Below are 21298 nucleotides of genomic sequence, written 5' to 3'. Positions count from 1 at the left end.
CTTTCGGAATAACAAAATCCTCCCAAAGCAATGAATGATGTAGCAGGACTCAATCCCATGAAGACTAATGTAAAAGCCCCCAAATTTGGAGCTTCCCACTGATCCTGTACAGAGCAAGGGATGGAGCATTTCCACGTCTAGCTCAGTGCTAGAATCCTGCCTAAGCGTCTCTATTGGTTGTCCAGTTTCTGCTTGACTGTCTCCCATAATTTCACGTCCTACCTTTCTGGATGTCGGAGAACACATGCCAGTCCTCTTCTATACACCAGCCTCAGTCTTCTCTTCTCAAGACTAAGCACACCCAATTGCACCCATTTCTCCTTGCAGGACCAAGTTACTAGGCCCTTGACTATCTTTGCATCCCTCCTCTGAACTTACTCCAATTATCCGAATCCTTCTTAAAGTGTGATAGAACTGGTTATAGTACTCATGGTGAGGCCAACCAACACAGAATGGGATGGAACTATGGTGCCCCGTGCCTTAGACACTAGGCTGCTATGGACATAACCAGAAATTGCAATTGCCTCTTTTGGCAGCCACATAGAAACAGAGTGAGTCAGAAGGGGTCTCCGGGGCCATCTAGTCTGACCCCTGAAAGCCTGTTTATGCCCAGGATCGAAATGGGGACCTTTTGTGTGTGAGGTGAACGTGATAACTGCTACGTTACAGAAACCTACACACCAAGGCTCCTCGGTGCTGCGGTATCGTTACCTTTAGGGGGTTTTCTGACTTAAGAGGCGTTCCGTCACAATCCCACAGATGGCAGCTTCGGCCATTGGCTCCTCGGCCAAGCACATACAACAAATGCCTGCACTTGCGGCTCCTCTCGTACTGAGCAGGATCACTATCGCAACGACTCTGTGCACAAGGCCAGGCAGCCCGGCTATCCGAGGCCAGGCCACATCATGCTCCCGACTCATGTTCAGCCTAAGATCCTTTTCATATGCCCTGTTGTCAAGGCAGCTGTCCCCATCGTCTACCTGCACATGAGTTCTCTTTCCTAAATGAAGAACTTTGCACTTCTGCATCACAGCAATTCTCCTTGCGTTTTAGTTGTTCCATTTTGTTTTGTCATTCAGCTCCCTTGTGGATCTGAGAGACATGTGCATAGAATAAACATTATGAATCAGCCTCTGAAGAGGATGCAGGCAAGCATGAGCTTTCAACGCGCCGATTTAGATGTCCAGACATGCATTTGGGGGGAAATGTTGTTGTTCAAATAGAAATGCAGTATCTCACCTGAGCAGCAAAGATGATGGCCAGGTGAGCTCAATCTGTGACTCTCTAGGTGTGGCTACCTGTCAACGGGCAGCGTGAAAAACTTTTTTTAGCATTCGTGATCTTTCAGCTGCACTTAGATGGGTCAGGTGCCTGTAAAGAGAGCGGCAACAGGCAGCTTGCAGGCCATGTGCAGGCCCTGTGGTTTTTTTTATCGAGCCCCCTCTCTACTTTCTGCCGTATTTACTACTGCACTGGAGACAGGCGCACAAGAGTGATGATTTCCCAAGAAAAACATTGCTTGGGGAACAGAATCAGTCTCCCAGAAGCCCCTGTATTTTCTTGCAAAAATGGCGAGGTGTTTTGTTTGCAGCTGCTGCAGAACCACAGCAATAGCAGGAATCGTGATGGTACAAAGAGCAGAGATTCTCAGTGAGTTCCCCACCCAGTTCCTGGGAGGCGATTATCCAAGGTTACAGGGACCATCTTCACATGCCTGTACACACTTGTGCATGCGTGTAAGTTTCTGCAAATGTGTGGCCTGTGCTATGGTGTGCAACTGTGCAGTTCTCCATTTTGGAACAGGAAGCAAAAGAGAATTTGTTCTGCAGAGAGGCACAGCCAGACTAAACTTAGTTAAAAGGCAAACGTGCGAGGAACTCCTGTTCTGACCTCAGGATGAACTAAGTAACTTAATCAGCCTGTGTCACCTCGCGTTTCTTCTCGCATAAATCTTTTGCGGAGGACAGACGCGCTCTGGCTCTCTCCAGCTCAACCACCCTGCAGCCAGGAAGCCGCTCGCCTTCTGGGAAAGCAGGATTGCGAGAAGCTGCCCCTTCTGCAGGGGCACCGAGTCCTCAGCCTCTCCAGCTGTTGCCTCACATGCAGCACGTAAATAAGGAAAGGGAAGGCTAAACAGATGCATCACTTCCAGGACAAGAGAGGTACTGGTTCCCCTTTACTCTGCACCAGTCAGACCTCACCTGCAATACTGGGTTCCATTCAGGGCACCCAGGTTTTAAAAAGAGGCAGAAAAGCTAGAAAGGGTTCAGAGGAAGGCAACGAAGATGATCCAGGGTCTGGAAACCAAGCCCTGCAATGACAGATGGAGAGAAATGGGCACGTTCAGCCTCGAGAAGAGAAGACTGAGGGCGGATAGGAAAGCACTCTCGAAATACCCCAAAGGCTGTCACTGAGAGGAAGGGAAAGACCTCTTCTCACTCAGCCCAGAGTGCAGGACATGGAACAGAGGACTTAAACTGAAGCACGCCAGATTCAGGCCAGACAACAGGAAAAACGTCCTCGCTGTCAGAGCAATACGACAGTGGAACCAGCTGCCTGGAGAGGTCATGGGTTTTCCCACATGAGAGACATTCGAGGTGAAGCTAGAGAGCCATCTGGGAGAGGTGGTGTGACTTGGTGTCCTGCACCAGCAGGGGGTTTGACCTGATGGCCCCTTCCAATCCTACTATTCTATGCATCTATGATGCCTGCAGGCTTTTTAAGTCACACAGCATTCTCGATTCCTCTGATTCTAAACTAAACAGGTTTCCCTCAATCCAATATCTTGGCCTCAGATATAGAATCTGGAAAAATATATTCATGCTGAACTTAATACAATGTTTTCATACCCTTCCTTAACCTAGTGGTGTGTAGGTGCTTTGGACTACCACTCCCATCAGCCCCAACTACCATGGCTACAGATGATGGTCTTGCACTCCAGATTTAGAAGGTACTGTAGTGACTTATCATTTCTCTACCTTCACTCTTCTTTTCTCTAACTAAAAATGGGCACTCTAGTTTCTTCTCATTGGGAAATTCTTAAAATTCAATGTGGCCCAGAACTCAAAAGCAATTATCCACAGCCATTGAGTAGATGATGGAGAGATTGCAGGGCAAAAAGGAGAGTGTGATTATTGCGACAGAAGGAATCCCAGATAAAGTTTGGCAAGACTGGGCAGGAGAGGATGATAAAAATCAAGAAAGACAGGCGATGACGGATGAAGCAGCCGAGGAACTTAACCAAGCAGTGACAGCTGCTGCGAGGAGAGGAGATCGGGATAAGGCAGGAATAGGCGATGCTACAACGGGGTCAGAGGACCTCACCGGATAGCAGGCTGTGGGAATGACAACTGCCCGCAAAGGCAGGGGGCTCATGGGAAATCAGGCCTCTCTCAGGCTGAGCCTGCAATCCCATCCACGTCCACGCAGGATTAAGCCTTCATGCTCCAAGCGAGGATTGCTCTCAGGCAGGGACAAATGAAAAACTTGCTTCGGTTTGTTCCTCATCAGGATTTTATGGAATTTGCAGCTTCTGGTGAGAAGATGGGCTAGGACGTGACCTGTGGGCCGCATCCATACATTTCGAAGCCTGCAGGGTGCGATTCACCCACACCCACCTCAAAAAGCAGCATTCGGTAGCGTGTGTCTATTTCAAAAGAGAGCACACTAAAAAAGGTGCCACTGCACTTTGAATATGGGGGCAGCCTGCGCACAAAAGGCCTGCGTTTCAAAATGGGAGCATTTCAGATTTGTGCCTGAATATGCTGTACTCTGCTAGGGACAGGTGAAGGCAGAAGACGACGAAGGCCAAATAAGAGATGGATGGACTCCACAAAGGAAGCCGCAGACTTGAATTTATGGGAGCTGAGCATGCTGGAGGATTTTCATTCATAGGGTTGCCATGAGTCAGAGAAGATTTGACAGCACATAACAACAAATATTTCACTCATGGAAAATGCTGCATGTATTTTAATACATATCATTTCAGAAATGTGCACAAATACACTATCAGCACAGGAAAACAAGGTGCACTTCAAAATGCATGCAGGCCAAAATAAATATATATTTTAAGTGCATTCATTTCAAGGTGCATACAGCTCAAAATGAGTACATTCAAAATGTGAGTAACTGATGTATTTGGGAAAATATGCATGAAAAGACACATGGATTTTCTTGTGAAGAGAAAGAAACAAAGTCCACAGTCTGAGAAGGACTTAGTAGTGAAAAGCAAAGAAATAGAATTGAGAAAGCCTGAGGCAGTTAAATTTTACTGATTTACAGAGCCTATTTCCAAGTAAAGGCAATGGAGGAATTGGTTTGGTTCACCTTATAGTGCAAGGTTATTCCATTTTGCAATTTTGAACCAACTTGCAGGCCAAAATTCAAAGCCCGCCCTTCTCTGAATTTTGCCATGGCTTTCTCCAAACAAAAACAAAAGAAAGTGCAAAAGAAAATCAGACTTAAAGGAAAGTGCACATTAAAATGGATGCATTTGTTTTCTGTTAGGAAAACTGCTTGCAAAAGGTATATGTTTGCTGGCAAAACCACCAAAACCCCATGTATTAAGAGGGGAGATGCACGTAGCCCATGTTACAATTCTCAACAGTAGGGACAAATAGAGCATTCAAGAGTGGAACAACCTGAGGTTCAAGCGATCTATGCAAAAATCCACTCACAGGATCGTAGAATCTGCTTTTCATCAGGCCAAACTTTTTGTCTAATTTCAGTCCCTGCAGGGGAGGATAAAGTGCTTTTGGGAACGCAGCCAACCAAGTGCCTTCTCTTGCTTCTTGCTATGCCTGGCTAATGGCTAGCCAGGGTAGAGAGAATAACGAGGTTGGTCGAAGGAGCGCTAAACGCATCTTGGTGGAAAAGGCAAGCTTCATTTTAGGCATAGTTAGGAAAGGAACCCAAAATAAAATGCCCAAGTTTTATTCCCCTTGTGCAAATCTACAAAGCCGTCCCACTTCGAATCCTGGATGTACAGTTCTGTTCCCTGCACTTATAAGGGGTTTTTTTTTTAAGTGCAAATGCGGCAGTTCCTATGACTGGGGGTAGGGGTGAGAGGGCTGAAGCAGCTCCCTTTGAAGATTATTTTGACAGCTGGGAAGGGTTTAGAACAAGGGCAAAGGGGGGACCTCAAGGTGCATGCAATGATGCCTGGTGTGCGGAAAGTGAGGCATTTGTGGGAAAAGTCTTCCCATGGTGACTAGTCCTCATGATTCTAGGTTGCCTCCCATATCAGAGGTAGGTACCCCATATCAGGTACCCCAGCTGCTGAGGGTTCTAGACCAGATGAGCCCTCAGCCTGCTCTAGGGCAGCTTCCTTTGTTGGCTTGTCCTCTGTGCAAAGCTGAGGTTCCAGCTTCTCTTGAAAGGGCAACAATGATGGGAGAAAACGGCTCTGTACAGAGTGAGATTTAAGAACTCCCATCCTGTTGCAAACGCCCCTTTCTTGGGGAAGGTTCTTGAGGCTGTGATGAGGTATCCACAAGCTCTCATGGAGGACACTATCCAGACCCATTTCAATCTAGATTTCCTGGTTATGGGCCTGGATCTGCCTTGATCCCTCAACGGATGGCTTTTATGAAAAGAGAGGCAACAGAGTGTGACCCTCTTAATTCTTCTTGAAGATAGTATAAGCTTCTAGTCCTCACTGTCCTGGAAGGTGATTCTTTCCACCAGTCCACGTGGCCCAGTGCTGGCAGAAAGCTGCCAGGCTTCAGACAGGGCAGGTCTTGTCCCTCTGCCGCTTCCTGATCTTCTAAGGTGGAAAATCCACTGCAGTTTGCTTATTTTGGCTTTTGTGATTTGCCAAAACTCTCCTTCTCTGAGTATCTCTCCATCATTCCCTGCCACGCCTTTCTCGGCCTGTAGAACTTTTGGTCTTCAGACAAGGGCTTAGATGCGGGTCATCTCTAAAGGGACATATACTTGTGCATAGGAAAAAGACTCAATTAAGTCTCCTGGCTGACCATTTTGTCCCTCTGCCTTCCCCAGACAGGTGGGACCAGAATGGCAAACATCCCCCAGCCAACAGAAATAGGGGAAGAGCAAAAACCCTACCAAGTCGTGCTAATGAAAGCTGAAGATGGCATTCCCTCACAAAAGGAACATAACAAGGCCATGACGATTTTGTAGAGCGCATAACAGGAATTGTCTCTGGTCATAAAGAGTTTGAAGGTCATAATTAGTTTGAGTTTGAAGGGGCCCATCCAGTCCCTGCTTGAGCTGGACTCCAGCTTAAAGTATCCCAGACAGATGGCTGTCCAGTTTCTGCCTGAAAACCTCCAGCGATGGAGAGTTCACAGCCTCCCTGGACAGAAGTTCCTCTGAGCTCTGGCCAACTGCCTTCCTTTCCATTAATCCCAGCTTCATGTCCTACCCTGCAGCCCTCTTCTGCATGACAACCCTACGGGCCCCTGAAAAGTGCCTCTCCCCTCATCGTCTCTTCTTGGGGCTAAACCTACCCAGTTCCTTCCATCTTTCCTTGCGGTTTCTTGTCTCCCAAGATCTTTTTTGCTCTCCTCCAAACTGGTTCCAGTTCATTTGAATCCCTCCTAAAGTTGTTATATGGCTGGAGAGCTTCATGCAGAAGCCGAAAGGCCCTCTGCTGAGGATTCTGGGTTCCCTGCCGTGAGCACAGGCTGGACTAGAGGGCCTCCCAGGCTCCCCTCCACTTCTAGGATCCTATGAGGCCCACTGCATCCCTTTGGCAAATGAATCTCTGGGAGCGATTCCAGTGAAAGTAAAAACTGCCGCTGTTTAGTATGCATGAGAGAGAAGCGCTCCCCATCTTCATTAGGAAGGAGCATGAAAGAAATTGCCTTTAACGGAGACTGAGTGATTACATTGATCACCAGTGGGAGAAACCGTCAAGCGCCAACCGAGGGATGGAAAGCTGTGGCATCCACGTGGATCCTCATGGATCACGTTTCCTGCGACTGCCTCAAACCCACTCATCTGGAGGGCTCCTGCTCGGGGCAGGCTGTATGACACAAGCCCCTCTCCTCACCTGTTCTCACGAAAAAGTCCCTAAGCTGGCTCCCTTGTCACTGGACCTGAAAAAGGGCACTGCAGAGTGAGGGAAAGCACAGGCAGCCAAAACTGATCAGGGACTGGAGCAATTCTCCTATGCAGAAAGGCCGAAACACCTGGGCTCGTTTAGCTTAGTAAACAGGCAAGTGCAGGGAAGACAGGACAGGGGGAGACTGGATGATGCAAGCGATGGAGAAAGCGCAGAAGCAGGTTCTTCCCGCCTCTCCCGTAGTACACATGGTTGGTCAGTCCCTGTGCAGCAGGCTCTCAATCTGATCCAATAAGGCCTTCAGCAGGGTTTGAACTATGCGGGCAAATAATGCTAGGCCAGTGGCAAGCTTAAGGACCCCCTTTAAAACATGCTTGAGTGGGCAATTTGTCCTCATAACAAGCCTGTGACAAGCCGGTCAGGCTGAACAGTGGCAGCTGGCCAGGGGAGACCTGCTGAGCCTCAAAACTCCATGCAAGAGCCGAAACCAGTGCTCTAACCAATATACCACACTGCCTCACCTTCCTTCAAGTATCCGGCTCCCTCACCAGGGAAAGCCAATGCCAGCACTCTACACTGGGAGTGGAGACAGGCCATGGTCCTGACTCTGTGGCAAGGCTCCCACGGGGAACCGGCTCCTTTAAGGCTGCACAAAACCCAGCAAATCGATTTGAATAGACAGCTCACTGTCAAAGTCAGATGCTGCCATCTGCTGGCCAAATTTTATAGAGAGCAGGTGTGCCTCCCCAGGTTGAGCATTGGGGAGGGGACACCGGAGAACCTAGCCCCTAAAAATCGCCTGCTCATCCTTTTTTCTTTTCTTTTCTTTTTTCTTTTCTTTTTTCTTTTCTTTTCTTTTTTTTCTTTTCTTTCTCCCTCCCTCCCTCCCTCCCTCCCTCCCTCCCTCTCTCTTTCTTTCTCTTGGTAGCAGGCTGCCTCCAAAGTTGCTCTTCCATGCTTTCCTCCACCCACCCTCACCACCCCTGCCCCCTCTCTTGGCATGGCTGACCAGGCAGGTCCTGCTGCGGCCAGAGGCTAGGCTGCTGCCCACCACTGCCCCAGGGTGCAGCTCAGAAAGGGGCTGACTTGGCCCACCTCCTGAAAGCAGCCAGCCAGCGTAGGAGGAGCTGCAAAGTTCCCAGTTGCCTCGCCTCTGCATTTGACTGGACATATAGAAACACAGAAACAGAGCGAGTCAGAAGGGGCCTCCCAGGCCACCTAGTCTGACCTCCAGCACCAACCGGCTCCGCTCACAACATGCCCACCATGTGGACATCCAGTCTATCCTTGAACACCTGCACCGATGGGGCCTCAACGAACTCTCGCTTGATTTTTCTTGCGACCTCAAAGCAGCTGGCCTCATTCTCCCCATCCTGCTCTCAGCCTTATGCCCACAACAACCCTGTGAGGCAGGTGGGCTGTGAGCCTGGGCCTAGCCCGGCGTCCCCAGCTGGCTTCATGGCCGGGCAGGGACCAGAACCCAGGCAGCCCGAGCCCCAGCCCTGTGCTTGTAACCGCCTTGCAGTGCTGGCTCTCTAGGAACGTCAGTTCCCACCGTGAGTAGAGCAAGGCAGGCACGGTCAGGCCGCAGCCTCCGCAGCCAGGAGGGGACATACAAAATATGCCACTGCCTCCATTGCAGGGCCACCAAAGGTGCTGCAACCGCCATGAGGCTCCGGAAGCACTACCGTTCCAGCTCGGAGGTGTAGGCTTAGCCACCCAGCTGCAGCGACAGGGACTGCAGTTATCCACAGGCAACACCAGCGCAGCGAAAGCGATCACGCCTGGGCCCGCAAGAGCCCCTCAGGCGGCCAGCTGGGAGGACTGGGCAGACGGTGTGGGGCGCCTGCGTGGTGCAGCACTCTGCATGCTAGACTGGGTCCTGGGAAAGCCAAGCCAAGCCTTTGCCCTGCCGGGTGATTTTGGGTCTGTCTCTGAATCTCTGCCCTAGCCTACCTCACAGGGTTCGTTGCTGCCAAGGTAACATGAGGGGGGAAGGATTATGTAGGTCCCTTGCAGGAGAGAGGTCGAATAGGACTATAATTAATAAAATAGAAAAATATTATCACCCCAACACAGCCCAGTGTGAACTGGATCTGCTCAGTGGCTGTGAAATGGGTGTCAGGGGTGGGGGTGCAGAGAGAAAGATAACTGGGGAAAGGGTGTTCCTGGAATGGAAGGGGTCCTGGCCGGCTGCACCCTGAACCATGGGTCCTCAAACTACGGCCTGCAGGACGGATCCAGCCCGTCCTGCTCCCCGCTGCCTGTGCACACACTTGCCCGCTGTGCAGGCAGGAGGTGGAGGCTTGCTCACTCGCCTGGAGATGGCTTTGAACTTGCTGCCATTTCTCCAAGCGAGCGAGCGAGCGGCCTCCGCTCGCACCCGACGCCTCACTGGCCCGCGTGCCCAGGCCCCCCCCCCACGTGTGCAGCCACCGCCTTTCAACTGGCCCCCTATTGAAAAGGTTTGAGGACCCCTGCCCTAAACCATTAGGTCAAACCTGCTGGCATTTTGGCCCCACCCCTCAACTTCAGCCCTGCCCCCTGCCAGAATGCAGACCCCGAGACTCACTCCATGATGGACTGCGCCCCTCTGGCTGCAAGCAGCTTCCCACCCGTGCTTTAGCGCTATCCTGGCTAGCAGATCTGTGGTAATGAGGGGTGGGAGAAAAGATGCCCGCTCGTGATCAGGCCTTCGGAGCACTACAAGGCCCCTGCTCCTGCTGGGGGTGGCACACGGAGGCTGCCAGATGTGATTTTAGCACGTCCCAGCTGTAGCAGGAGGTTCGCTGAGCTGGCCTTGGAGTTCCAGTCATTATTTCCCGGCAGGTCCAACAGTGCCTGGCCGGGAAATAATGTTATACTAAAACACGTCAATGGCAGCCTCAAGTTTATCCACAGAATTCAGGGAATAAGTTCATTTTTTAAAAGGAGGCACACTGAAATTGGGCTAACTTTAGCACGCGCTTCATTAGTCAGATGATGGGCAGACATCAGAGAAAGGGCATGTGATGGATTTCCGTATCACCCGGTGACCTCCAGCTCTGCCAAAAGACAAAGCTGGGTCATGCAGCTTTTCCTCCCTCGGAAAGTCTCAGAGAAGGCTGGAAAATTGCCCAGGGGAGCAGAGCGCCTGTCTTGCCTAATGGAGATTCATCACCCAGCGTTAGTTTGCTGGCTCTTGCCATAACTCACTGCTGCTGAGGCAGGGGAGAAAAATACCCCATCAGCGGAGCCTTTACAGAGAGGCCGCCGGTGATGCGGGGGGGGGGGGGCGAAAAGGCAGCTCCAGACGACAGCTGCGGGAGGCAGAGGGTCTCACACAAGCCTGGGCTCCATTCTGAGCATTGTTCACCTCTCCTTTATCTTTGTAAAGCCCTAAAATCCATCTCTGGTAGCCATGCACCGCCATCGCTGCAAAATCTTGCAGCCACCTCTTTTGCTGAGTTCCCATGGGTTGTTTGTTGTTTTGCACTTCACCCATTTCGAGCTCCACCCCACCCACAGACTCCAGCTGTCCAAGTGTTTTGGACCATTTCCCTCCTCTGACCATTGGCATTGCTGGCTGGGGGTTGTAGTGGACGGGCCGGGGGAAAGGCTAGAGAGCACGATTCAGGCAGCAGGCCCACGGAAGCAGGGCCTGTGGGTCTTTGGCACCAGGTCCCATCACTGCAACGCCTTCAATGTGCTAAAAAGACCCATTTATTTATTATGGCTTTCTCTCAAGTAAGATTTTATTGGGATTTTATTCTGTTTTCACGGTGATTATTTACCGATTTCACAGTTGCGTTTTAATGGACTACATTTGCTGTTCTATTGTTGCTCCTGGTTCGTATCAGTCATTTGCTTTACGGAATGGCTTTTAAAACGCATTGTGCTCATGTGCTGCTCTTCTGTTTTTCAGAAGCTGCCTTGGGAAGGACTTATCCAAAAAGGCAGCATGCAAACTCTAAATTAATTAGAAATGCCAGCCGCTGGGATGCTCTCCATTCAAGCTCCAGAACCTGTGAAATCTGAAACAATTCAGTGCCCTGACAGGTTTAGGAGCTTCAGAGGGGATAAGAATTCAAGCTACTATTTCAAAGTGCGGCAACCCCTCTACACAGAAAACTGCACCAACCATGTGCAAGAGAGAGACGGTAGTGGAGTCGAGAGAAGCAAGTGGATTCCAGAAACAAAAACATGCACAACCTAGGCGCGGGGAAGGGGGTAATTGAGAAAAGATTGTAAACCAGATCCACACCCTCCCACCCCCGTACACTCACTGGTTATAGAAATGCTAGCCAGAGAAAGAAAAAATAGATGGGGAGGAGGAAGAAGACATTTAATGGTGTATCAAGGAGAGGGAAAGCAATGGAGCAACCAGAAAGGGATCTGGCCAGTCAAACAGGAATTCTCCTCGCTGCAATCTCTTTGTTGCAAGACCCACCAATACTGAGCACTAGAAAATTCTTACCACTTTCATCCAGCCTAAATAACAATTTACTCTTCATCTCTGCGAACATTCTGCCCTGCACTCTCTCTTCTGAACTCGACCGCGCTGTGTGCCATGCATAGCAAAGCAATCCCAGGGAGCCCCAGCCAACACAGATGGGTTGACACACAGACAGATGGGCTGGGAACTCTGCCGGAGACCGTGGTGACACGGACGCCAGTTTCTCTAATAGGATGAGCTTTCCACGGGAACAGAGGGGAGTGTTCAGAACTGCAGGCCTTTAACTTCACTCAGCCTGGCTCTCCAGCTGCCCCCACACCAGAAGAACCCACCCACACCAATTCATCTCACTGTCACGAGACACCCTGGCAGGATACGCACGAAGAACTGAAAGCATCAAGGCTACCTGCCTGCTTGGCCTACGGGGGCCTAGATGACCGACTCAAAGTGAATGCAGGAATGGCAAAAAACCCAGCTCCCTCGTGTCCCTCGCTTCTAAGTTCCACTCAGACAACAAGCAGATGAATGCCACAAGCCAAACAAAATCCCAGCTTGATCAACTCAGCCCCCAACAGTTCTCTGCTTACTGCAGCCTGCTGTACTGGGGAGGGGAGGGAAGTGAGAGAGCAGCCCATGGACAGAGGCTCAGGCCCATCTGCCCACTGGCCAGCCAAACTACATCCTGGGTTCCATCCCACTTACAGCCAAGCAGCTGGGTAGGGTTGGCCGGGATGGGTCAGAATCTCTCCCTCTGTTCTGCTTGCAGATTCCAAAGCCAGGGCCTGGCTCAGGTTCCAGCACCACCCAAGAGAGATGGTTCTGCAGGCACTGCTCCATTGCTGGGCCCTCGCCCCCTCGAATACTGCAAGAGGAACCTAATTTGAACTCATTGGAACTGCTTGTGAGGCAAGGCAGGGAACAGTTCATTAGTGGTGGGTGGAACCCGGCTGGGACACCGTCACCCGAGGAAACATAACGCCGCGACACCAATTTTGCAGCGGATGCTCCATGGATTGAAGCCGCCAGCTGTGCTTAGGAATGCAGCTGGAGGGCTGGAAAGTATCTCCACACAAAAAGGGCAATTGACTGGGAGAGGGCTGGTGGGGGTGCTGAGCCCTTCCGTCCAGGAATGATCAGTCGCTTTCACTTTCCCCGCTGGCAGAGTATGCTCCCAGAAGGCTGAGGGAAGAGGCTCCTGGTTTTGAACTGGAATAGAATGCGGCATCCTTGAAGGCATCATCTGCATTGCAATTCCCAGCACCTAGGAGCAGACGGAAGCAACGTGAGGGCCGGGCCGGCAGAGGCGTGCGAGTGGGAAGGTCGCACAGACAAGCCTTGCCCTGGCTTGGGCCCCTGAGGCTGCCGGGTTGCAGCCCCATCATTGATGGCTGCAGAGTCGTGGAAGCTGCCGCCCATCATCATCTGGGAACCCACAGCTGGGGAAGTCCGTACGAAGAAAGGGTTTTTGCCCAGGCAGCTCTCCTCTCCTCTCCTGAGTTCCCTTCCAAGACGAGGCGGCGCCTACAGCTGGGTCTGCAGAATGCTGTGGGCTCAGCCCCAGCACTGCCAGTGGAAGGCTGCTCAGCCCAAAGTCTGCATCCCAGGCACAGCAACTCCCAGCGGTAAAGAGGGAAGGCTCCCACAGCACAGCACCCTGCCGCTGAAGTTTCTTGCTTGCTTCTCACGAAGCAGCCACAAGGTGTCGTGGTTACAGTGCAGGGCCACGCCTCAGGCCCTGGGGCTCAGGCGCCCCACCCCTGAATTTGCGGGGACAGGGACGACCCCAATCCATGCTTGAGGCCGCCAGCTGGAGCAGAGGAGCCTGGGCATGGAACCAGTCGCTCTTTGCCGGTATCCGGTCTGGGGACAAGGCAGCCTGTCTCTCCCCTGCTTGCAGCCCTCCCAGCGCCCTCCCTCCCACGCCCCAGCACCTCCCACAGTACCTGATCCAGGCGGTGTACCCGGGCTTCCTGTTCCATTTACGAGGCCAACGCCCACTGGCTTCTTCACAGCAACCAGCCCCGAGAGCTTGGCCATGTGGGGCAGCCGGCCCACGCTCCGCTCCCAGCTTTCTCCCTTCAGCTTCTTCGCTTGTGGCCCTGGATCCTGAGGCAGAGCCGGGGGAGATACAAACAGATTGGAGATGTCTCAGCTTCAAGAGTTGTGGCCTGCACAAACTGCAATTGCCCACACACTCAGCTGGAGATCCTTCCACAACACAATGCCCCAGGAGATTCTTGTTTTAGCACAAACACAGTATTTACTATTTCAAAACCAATAAATCAATAACGTCTTTTTTCCAGATTCTTAATTCAGTGCTGGGAGCATAACCCCCAAGTCAGTGATTTGCTCCTTGTGGATATAAACACCATCTAAATAAGGGTGTGGAGATTATGGTCCCCCGGAAGTTGGTGGAATACAAAGCCCAGTATATACAAAACCAATAGCAATCCTCACAATATGCCACAGAATCCTACAACATCCAGAGGGCTGCAGCTTCAGTGGCCCAAGATCGAAAATAAATTCTTACCAGAGACGCCATTATACACAAAGTGTTCTGTCCAACTCTGTCTCTCCAATCATGGGTGGAGGGGGGGAGGCCTTTGATTCAGTAGAAGCTTCCAAGAATAGAGTATGAGGGGAGAAATCTTGCCAATTCCCTGCTCTCTCCTCCAGCCTGCCCACATTGGTCAGAGGGCCCTGCGCCACCTGAGTGGCAGGAACTCTGGGAAGAAAGAAAACTGCCCCCTCTTTCTTCAATTCCAGATGCCTCTGCCAGACCAAAGGGCCTTCCTCGAACAAAAGGACAGCACTGGGACCAGTCTCACATGAGTCTGGTGTAAGTGCCTGGTGGTTAGAGTAGCACACCAGGAACACAGATGAGGCAGGTTTGAGCCCCCACTCGGCCCTATTGCTCACTGAGTGACTCTGGGCCAGTCATGGACTCTCTGGCTCACCTACCTCAAAGGGCTGTTGTTATAAAAATCAAGTGGAGAGGGGGTAAAGGGTTAGACACCTTGGGGTCCCTGCAAGAAGAAAAGGGTGTTCTCAGGGGCTAGGGATGGCTTGGCATCCCCCTCCAACTCATGGGTAGTGTTTTCTACCCTTTTGGAAGGGAGCCAGTACGGCGTAGCAGGAAGATGTTTGGACTGGGACTTGGGAGTTTATCCCAAAGCTCATTGGGCAAGTCTGGGCCAGCAGCTGATCCGTAGCCTAATCAGGTTGCTGTGCGGATATCATGGAAGATAAATTATTGTTACATTTCTATACAGCCCACAGCCGAAGCTCTCTGAGACATTTAAGTCCCCCATCCAGATTCCAGCCAGCCCCAGCCACGCTTAGCTTCCAAGATTAGGCAGGATCAGGCACTCTGGGCTATGCAGAGGCATGTAAACCCCACAGGGGTCTTTTCAAGGGAAAAACAGGCAGGGGAGGGCACGTCCTGAAAAGTGATTTAAACAGCATGGTTCTGCCACAAATGGCATGAAGGAAAAGGGATGCATAGGAGGAGGTTCTCTCAGGGGGAGAACAGCCCCTGCAGATGGGGCAGCCTGGCCCGCACAGCAAAACGGGGCCCTGTGATTGTTCTCAGACCTCAAGACGTACCTCCTGCAGGATGTCCGTGGGCTTCATTCTGGTAAGGGATTTTGCGGGTGTTGGAGCGGGTTCCTCATCTGAACTGGAGTCCTCCAACATCCGCCTGATCTGGGCTTTCTCCAGCATAGCTCTGGGCAAGAAAGTGGAGAAAGGGCAATGTAAGAGACCAGAAACATCGGAACACCGCAGGGTGCAGGGGGTCCCAGTCTCTGTGGAGGTCGGCACTGCCCCAGGAACGTGCAGCTGTCACCCCCTAGTTCAGCCACAGCACCACTCTTCAGAAGAAACTAAAGCTCCTGCATCTATCACGATATTGTTTATCTAATGAATACAGTGGTGAAATAGCAATGCAGATCATCAGTAAACAGGCAAAAGGAAAGCTACCGATGTCTTTTCAGCCACAGGGCTTCCTCCCGTGACAGAGGTTGCTCCTGGGGAGCAAGATCCACAAACACCTTGCGCACTCCTGGGTCCAGGCAGAAATCAATGAGCAATGCCCCTTGCCCTGGATTTTCGGTAGTCCCTCTCTCCCGTTTCAGAGCCTGCCTCTGCACGCGCTGTCTCCCTTCTTGCACATTATCATTCAACCTGTCTCTATCTGATTAATGTGAACCTACAGGGAGATGGCCTTGGCTACGTCCTGCCCCTGGGGTAATGCAGCAGCAGGCCAGAACATCTGGAGTGCGACAACTCCTTGGCTGGGAAAAACACTCCACACAAGGAAGAGCTTCCAGTCCAGGAGACAGACCATCCAAAATCCTGCACGGTAAATACTCTGCAATGGCAGGGCTGAGGGGGAGGGCTGGTGAGCGCATCACCTTCTCCAAAGCGGAAAAACCAACAAGGGCCAAGAGGGCTGCAAATGCCCAACTGAGCTCTTTTCCCTTTCCCCTCCACACTCCTGCCCCAGACCTGTGTCCTACTTTTGCCCTCTTCTCCAGGTTTTAACAATTGATTTTATATTTGGATAGTATTTATATTGCTTTCAACTTTAATGCATTTTAACTTATTGATATCTGACCATGGCTGCACATTTCTGTTTTATTGTACATTATTTTTATTGCTGTTATTTTATGTAATATTATTATTTTATATAATACTGTCATCTGCTTAGAAATGCTTTGGACTAGTATAGTGGAATGTAAGTTGAATGAATTTTTGTCCATGTACCCACCTGTCAGTCACCACAAAATGGATTTTTTGCGGGTGGGGTGGGGGTGCCCCAAAAAGCAAGACAAAAGATGCTTTTTTTTTTTGAAGTGAAGGATGGAGAAATGAAGGATGGGGAGCTTTCTAAGTTCATAAAAACAGAGACTGCCACCCATCAACATTGTGGGGCACCCCCCGAACCAGCCGGTGCCACCCCCACAGGTCCTCACTTCATCTCCTGCTCATCCTCCTCCTGCTCCCGCTCCCGCTGCTGTTCCTCGTAGTCCTTGCACTGCCGCAGCATGGCCTCGAAGTCCACGTGGGCCTGCCGCTGGTTCAGATCCTTCAGTTCCTGCAGGTTCTCCAGGACCTCCATCTCGAGCTTGGAGTCCTTGGTTCTGTTCTCCAAAACCTGACAAGTGGAGCAGACATACCTGTTCAGAGGCTGAGAATCTGTGGACTGGCGGCGGGGGTGGGGTGAGAATTTGGAAAGCAAAGCTGGACATTTGCATCTTTGCCACTTCTCCCTGTTCCCTCTACCCCTTCTCTGTGCTGCTCCAGTGGGCAGAGTTTGGCTAGACATTAGAAGCCTCCTAGCCATAACAGCCTTTTGACTGGCCCACCAGCGAGAGTCAGTGGGATATACTGTTGGTTTATTGCAGGAAAAAGGCAGAATATAAATAAAATAAATAAAAGAAAAGAGAAACCTATTAGGCTAATGGGAGAAGGCCTTCTCAGTGGTATCCCCACATCAGCTTAGAACTCCCTCTGCAAGGAGACAGATATGCACCAGCTCATCACTGCAAGCTTTCAAAAAGAGGAAACGGGAAGACTTATCTATTCCCATCTGCATTCCGGGCTTTCAAGGCAATGGCTGCCTGTGCAGACACATGTATGCGCTTGACTGAAAACCTTTAGAATCACGAGGTCTAGAAACATGAGCCAGTCAGCACTGTGTGCGCTTTTGTGTGCATGGAAGCACAATCATAATATGGTTGCTGACCCCGGTTCTGCTTGGAAGAACATAAGGCAGGCCTTCCTTCCACAGGGAGGGGCAGGTGGCAAACCTTCATGGGGTTGTTCAGCTCCTCATCCTCTCTCTCCTTCTGCAGCCGCTTCTCCTCCTCCTCCAGGAGCTTCTCAGCCTGGAAGTTCCGAGTGGCCCCGTGCTCCATGGCGTAGTCCGTGTTCTCAGGGTCTGTCTGCAGGGGGAAGGGTGCGCAAAACATAGCAAGGCAAGCAGGGTGAAAGAAGAGGCCACACGTTTAGGGCTGAGCCCTGCCTTGGGCTGAGCCACCAGTCAAGGAACCAATCACATATTGCCGGCTGGCTGTGCCTCTGGATGGACCTGAAATCATCTTCAAAAAAACCTTTGGCAACTGCAAAAGAGAGAGCACTCTTGGGGCAAGGGCCTTGTCGTGGTGGCACCCCCCAACTCAGCAGCACTGTGCCCCCAGGAACATCGCTCAGGCACCTAAGGCTGGCACCCCCCCAAGCCCCAGCTGCTGGAACGCAACAGCGAAAAGGGGCTGTTTGCCAGCAACGCAGAGCAAAGATTGGGTTAGCTGGGAGAAACTGCCCAGAACCTCCCGCCAATTATCTTCTATCACCTGAGGGAGGCAGCAGGAAAATTTATTTATCTGGAATTTTTGTATGCCATACCTTTCGCATAAGCCTCGCGACGGCTTCCAACATCATAAATAATCATACAGATAAGTACATATAAAATTTGGATTCATCCTGGCTAAAAATTTTAAACCAATAAATAAATAATATTAACAATTATTAAAATATCATTTAAATAAAAAGGTCTTGGCCTGGTGCCAAAAAACAAATAACAACGGCGCCAGGCGGACCTCTCTGGAGAGTGTCTCCCTCTCCTCTTTCCCAGCACCATGTATAGCTCTGTGCCTTTTTTCCTAAGCTTAACAATCCCAGTGTTTGTGATCTTCCCTCATACAGAAAGTGGTTGCTGCAGTTGCCCTTCTCTGCAGTTTTCCCAACTCTATGACACCCATTTTAGGCGGCCTGTTTCCACAGGTTCTCTCTCTATTCACAAACCAGCCACTTTTACTTGACCAACAGTGACAGCATTTATTTTGAGCTGTTTTAAAAAATAAAACAAACAGGAACTTTGGGGTTTTTTTCCAAAAAGATTTTTCCAGCATACTAAATACTCAATGAAACACAGCCCAAAATGGTTCAAGAAAGACCATAAATTCAACAGAATCTGGAAGAAGTAGTGAGACCGGGTTATAAAATCTTCAACCCACAGTATTTTAGTGACATGTGGTGGGAGAGGCAGATATCTTTGGCCTTGGATGGCCAGGCAGCATGTCTAAATGACAGGTACCACACTGCACAAAAGGTTTCTAGTTTTTCAAGGCCTCTAATGCTAATTATGTGAGCTGGTCCATTAATCAGCAGTCCTGCAACTGGAGAGGATTTTAAATACATAGTTCATTTGTCATTTTATTGGGTGTGGTTGTCTGTTGTTTTGTTCCTATTCTTTTCCTTCCCCATCCTGATGCTTTTCAGAAGTTTTGGGTTCTGATCCCCAGCATTCCTGACCCTGGGAAGGCATCAGGTTGGGAAAGGTGGTTTACTGCCTCTAATCATGTTTTTTTATTATTTTTGTCAACTGCATTGGGGGGGAGAGAGAAAAGGAGAGATCAAAAGATGTCTGACCTTGAAAGTGATTTCTGCAAGACAGCGGGTACACTTGATATAAAACCGGAAAATAGGAAGCCCCAAGTAAGATTCATTTTGGACTGTCTCCTTCCGAGCGTTGAACTTTTTGCCTTTGTAGATGTATTCACCACAAGTCTTGCACCTGTAAGGGTTAAAACACACAAATATGGACATCTTGTAATCCATAAGGCTTCAAAGTCCATGTCAAGGCCACTGGGAAGAGTCTGTATCACTTTTGAGCCAATGTTATTCCCTGAAGCATACCTAATTAACCATACTTTCCTGTTTCATCTCAACTAAGAAGCTACAGTTAGCAGGTTTGAAACAAGACATGAGAATAAAGCAATATCAGAATGTGGTTTGAGCTAAGAAGAAAATTAATTAGCAATATTCTAGTTTAATCATGATTATGGAGAATCAAAGGGACTTGGTACAGGAGTGAAAGATTTGAGCATATCTCAATAAATTAAGATATGATTGTCTGCACCAAGTCTCTGAGAAAGGCAAAGTAAAAACATAGCGCCCAAAATAGACTTTTCACAACAGTAAGGAGCAAATTTTTTTTATTCTGAGGCTTTGACACTGTTTTAATGGTGCAGATCATCACTATTTTGCTGTAATATAATTTTGAGACACACAGAAAGATGAAATTAAATGCCACCTTTGTAAAGGTTTAAAAATCTGTTTACATTCAAGCTGGCAACAAACTGAGGCGACTCTCCATTTTTCTTCTCTCCCAGATAAACAAGATTATAACACCTCATGGTACCTCCCACAGAAAGGAATTGAGGGATATCACTGGTCCATGGAACGTTAAAAGTTTTCAAGGTCAACATAGTTCTGAGGAGTCTTTTGCTTACCGCATGTTAAAAGGAGCCATCAGCCGGACCACATACTGACGGTCCTTTGGAAGTTTAAGTTTGGGGATTTTAGATGGATCAAAATCCGGCGGGTAGTATTTCTAGAAAGATGAGTTACAGGAAACAGTAAACCATTTTCACACATTCCACAACAGGCACTCTGATTGCATTTGCAATAAAAATAACCCTGGAAAGTAGGTTAGGCTGAAAATCAAGGGCAGACTCTAAGCACTAGGCCACACCACTCTTTCCCAAGAAACCCCACCGGTTGGGCAGCCCCAGGACATATGGAAGACACCTTCTGTACCAACACACCAGGGTCGGTCGTGGGTGATGGGGTTCTAGTCCAGCAAATATAGGCTTTGCATCGCAGCATGTTGTGGTGGGGTTGGAATGGGGCTGAGGTCTAAACACGTCTGGAGAGCAAAGTCTGGGGCTGGTGCGACTGGGGCTTGCAATCCCAACACGTCCAGAGGAGGCCAACCTTTCTTTATTTCGTCTTTTTTATCGCAGAAGATGAAAAAAAGGGTAGAAGCTCTCCCTTTTTTCAGGACATCTTCTACTCCTCGCGCTCCCAACGGCCTCCATTTTGTCTTCATAACATCCCTGTTAGGTAGGCCGCTAGGCCGAACGGAAAGCTCCCCAAAACTGGCGCTGCCCCACCCCCCGCCCCCCCGCCCCATGCCTGTGCCCCCCTTGGCGCTTCCACTAACATTTAACACTTTTCTCTCCGACATGTTGTCGCCCCTTCTCGCCGATCACGCTCCGCCTCTCCGGGATGGACGAGCCCGTATCCGCCCCTGCTATTGGCCGCTGTGCCTCCATCCGGTGCTCGTTTCCCGTCTCCATTGGCTTCTGTCGAGCGCTGCTCTGTGCCACGGCACGCCACTGGCTTCCGCTGAGATCAGTCAAAAATAAGTCCGGCCTCGGACATCGTGGACTGGACGTGTTTTCCGGTGAGCGCAGGTTCCCCCCAAAAATGCTCCGTGGATGGAACGGCATCTCCCGCGTGGACGTTCCAGGGTAAAATGGGACATTGTTCCGGCTGGTGTCAAGACTGTCAAGCCTGGATCCGTTTCACCTGTCAGGATTCCTGGTGATTTGATAACCAGCAACACCCAGAACTCGGTGAAATGTTCATGAAAAGGAGGAACTACCTGCAAGGGAAACTCGATGTACTCCCCAGAACTGCATCCAGGAGAGCGGTGTCCCTGAGCATGTGCAGAGCTTCCTTTAATCGCACAAGTAGAAGCAAAGGTGTAAATGCTGCAGGCTAACTGCCTCTGAGCATGTGCAAAGGTTATCTACAGGTTATTGTTTAGTTGCAAAGTCTTGCCCAAGCCATCACGACCCCATGCACAACATTTCCCCAGGCTCTGCTGTCCTCCACCATCCCCGGGAGTCCACACAAGCCCACACCCAGTGTCCCAGTGACTCCGTCTAGCCAGCTCTTCCTCTGCCGCCCCCTCCTTCTTTTGCCATCTATTGTTCCCAGCATTAGGCTCTTCTCCAGGGAGTCCTTCCTTCTCATTAGGTGGC

The 21298-nt window shown here is 50.3% G+C and overlaps 1 protein-coding gene across 3 annotated transcripts in view; it reads right to left on the bottom strand.

The window, feature by feature from the left end:
* YJU2 (YJU2 splicing factor homolog) overlaps window positions 1-20576 on the bottom strand; it is a 30382-nt gene extending 9806 nt beyond the window's left edge. Inside the window, exons 1-8 of one of the 3 annotated variants that reach the window (XM_044417543.1) lie at window positions 20473-20576; window positions 19760-19860; window positions 18897-19041; window positions 17276-17410; window positions 16439-16620; window positions 15069-15189; window positions 13406-13568; window positions 9979-12723 (exon numbers count right to left, since the gene is read on the bottom strand). In XM_044417543.1, coding sequence (XP_044273478.1) covers window positions 12596-12723; window positions 13406-13568; window positions 15069-15189; window positions 16439-16620; window positions 17276-17410; window positions 18897-19041; window positions 19760-19860; window positions 20473-20496 — 999 coding nt within the window. In that variant the 5' untranslated portion in view covers window positions 20497-20576 and the 3' untranslated portion in view covers window positions 9979-12595. Of the gene's footprint in view, window positions 1-9978; window positions 12724-13405; window positions 13569-15068; window positions 15190-16438; window positions 16621-17275; window positions 17411-18896; window positions 19042-19759; window positions 19861-20243; window positions 20309-20472 lie in introns of those variants that run through there. The other 2 variants (XM_044417544.1, XR_006413482.1) reach the window with 2 other exon arrangements.
* Window positions 20577-21298: the final 722 nt, after the last annotated feature.

Source organism: Varanus komodoensis, unplaced genomic scaffold, assembly GCF_004798865.1.
Source record: "Varanus komodoensis strain SLA01 unplaced genomic scaffold, ASM479886v1 scaffold89, whole genome shotgun sequence".
NCBI lineage: Eukaryota > Metazoa > Chordata > Lepidosauria > Squamata > Varanidae > Varanus > Varanus komodoensis.
This window is presented reverse-complemented; position numbering and strand designations above follow the sequence as displayed.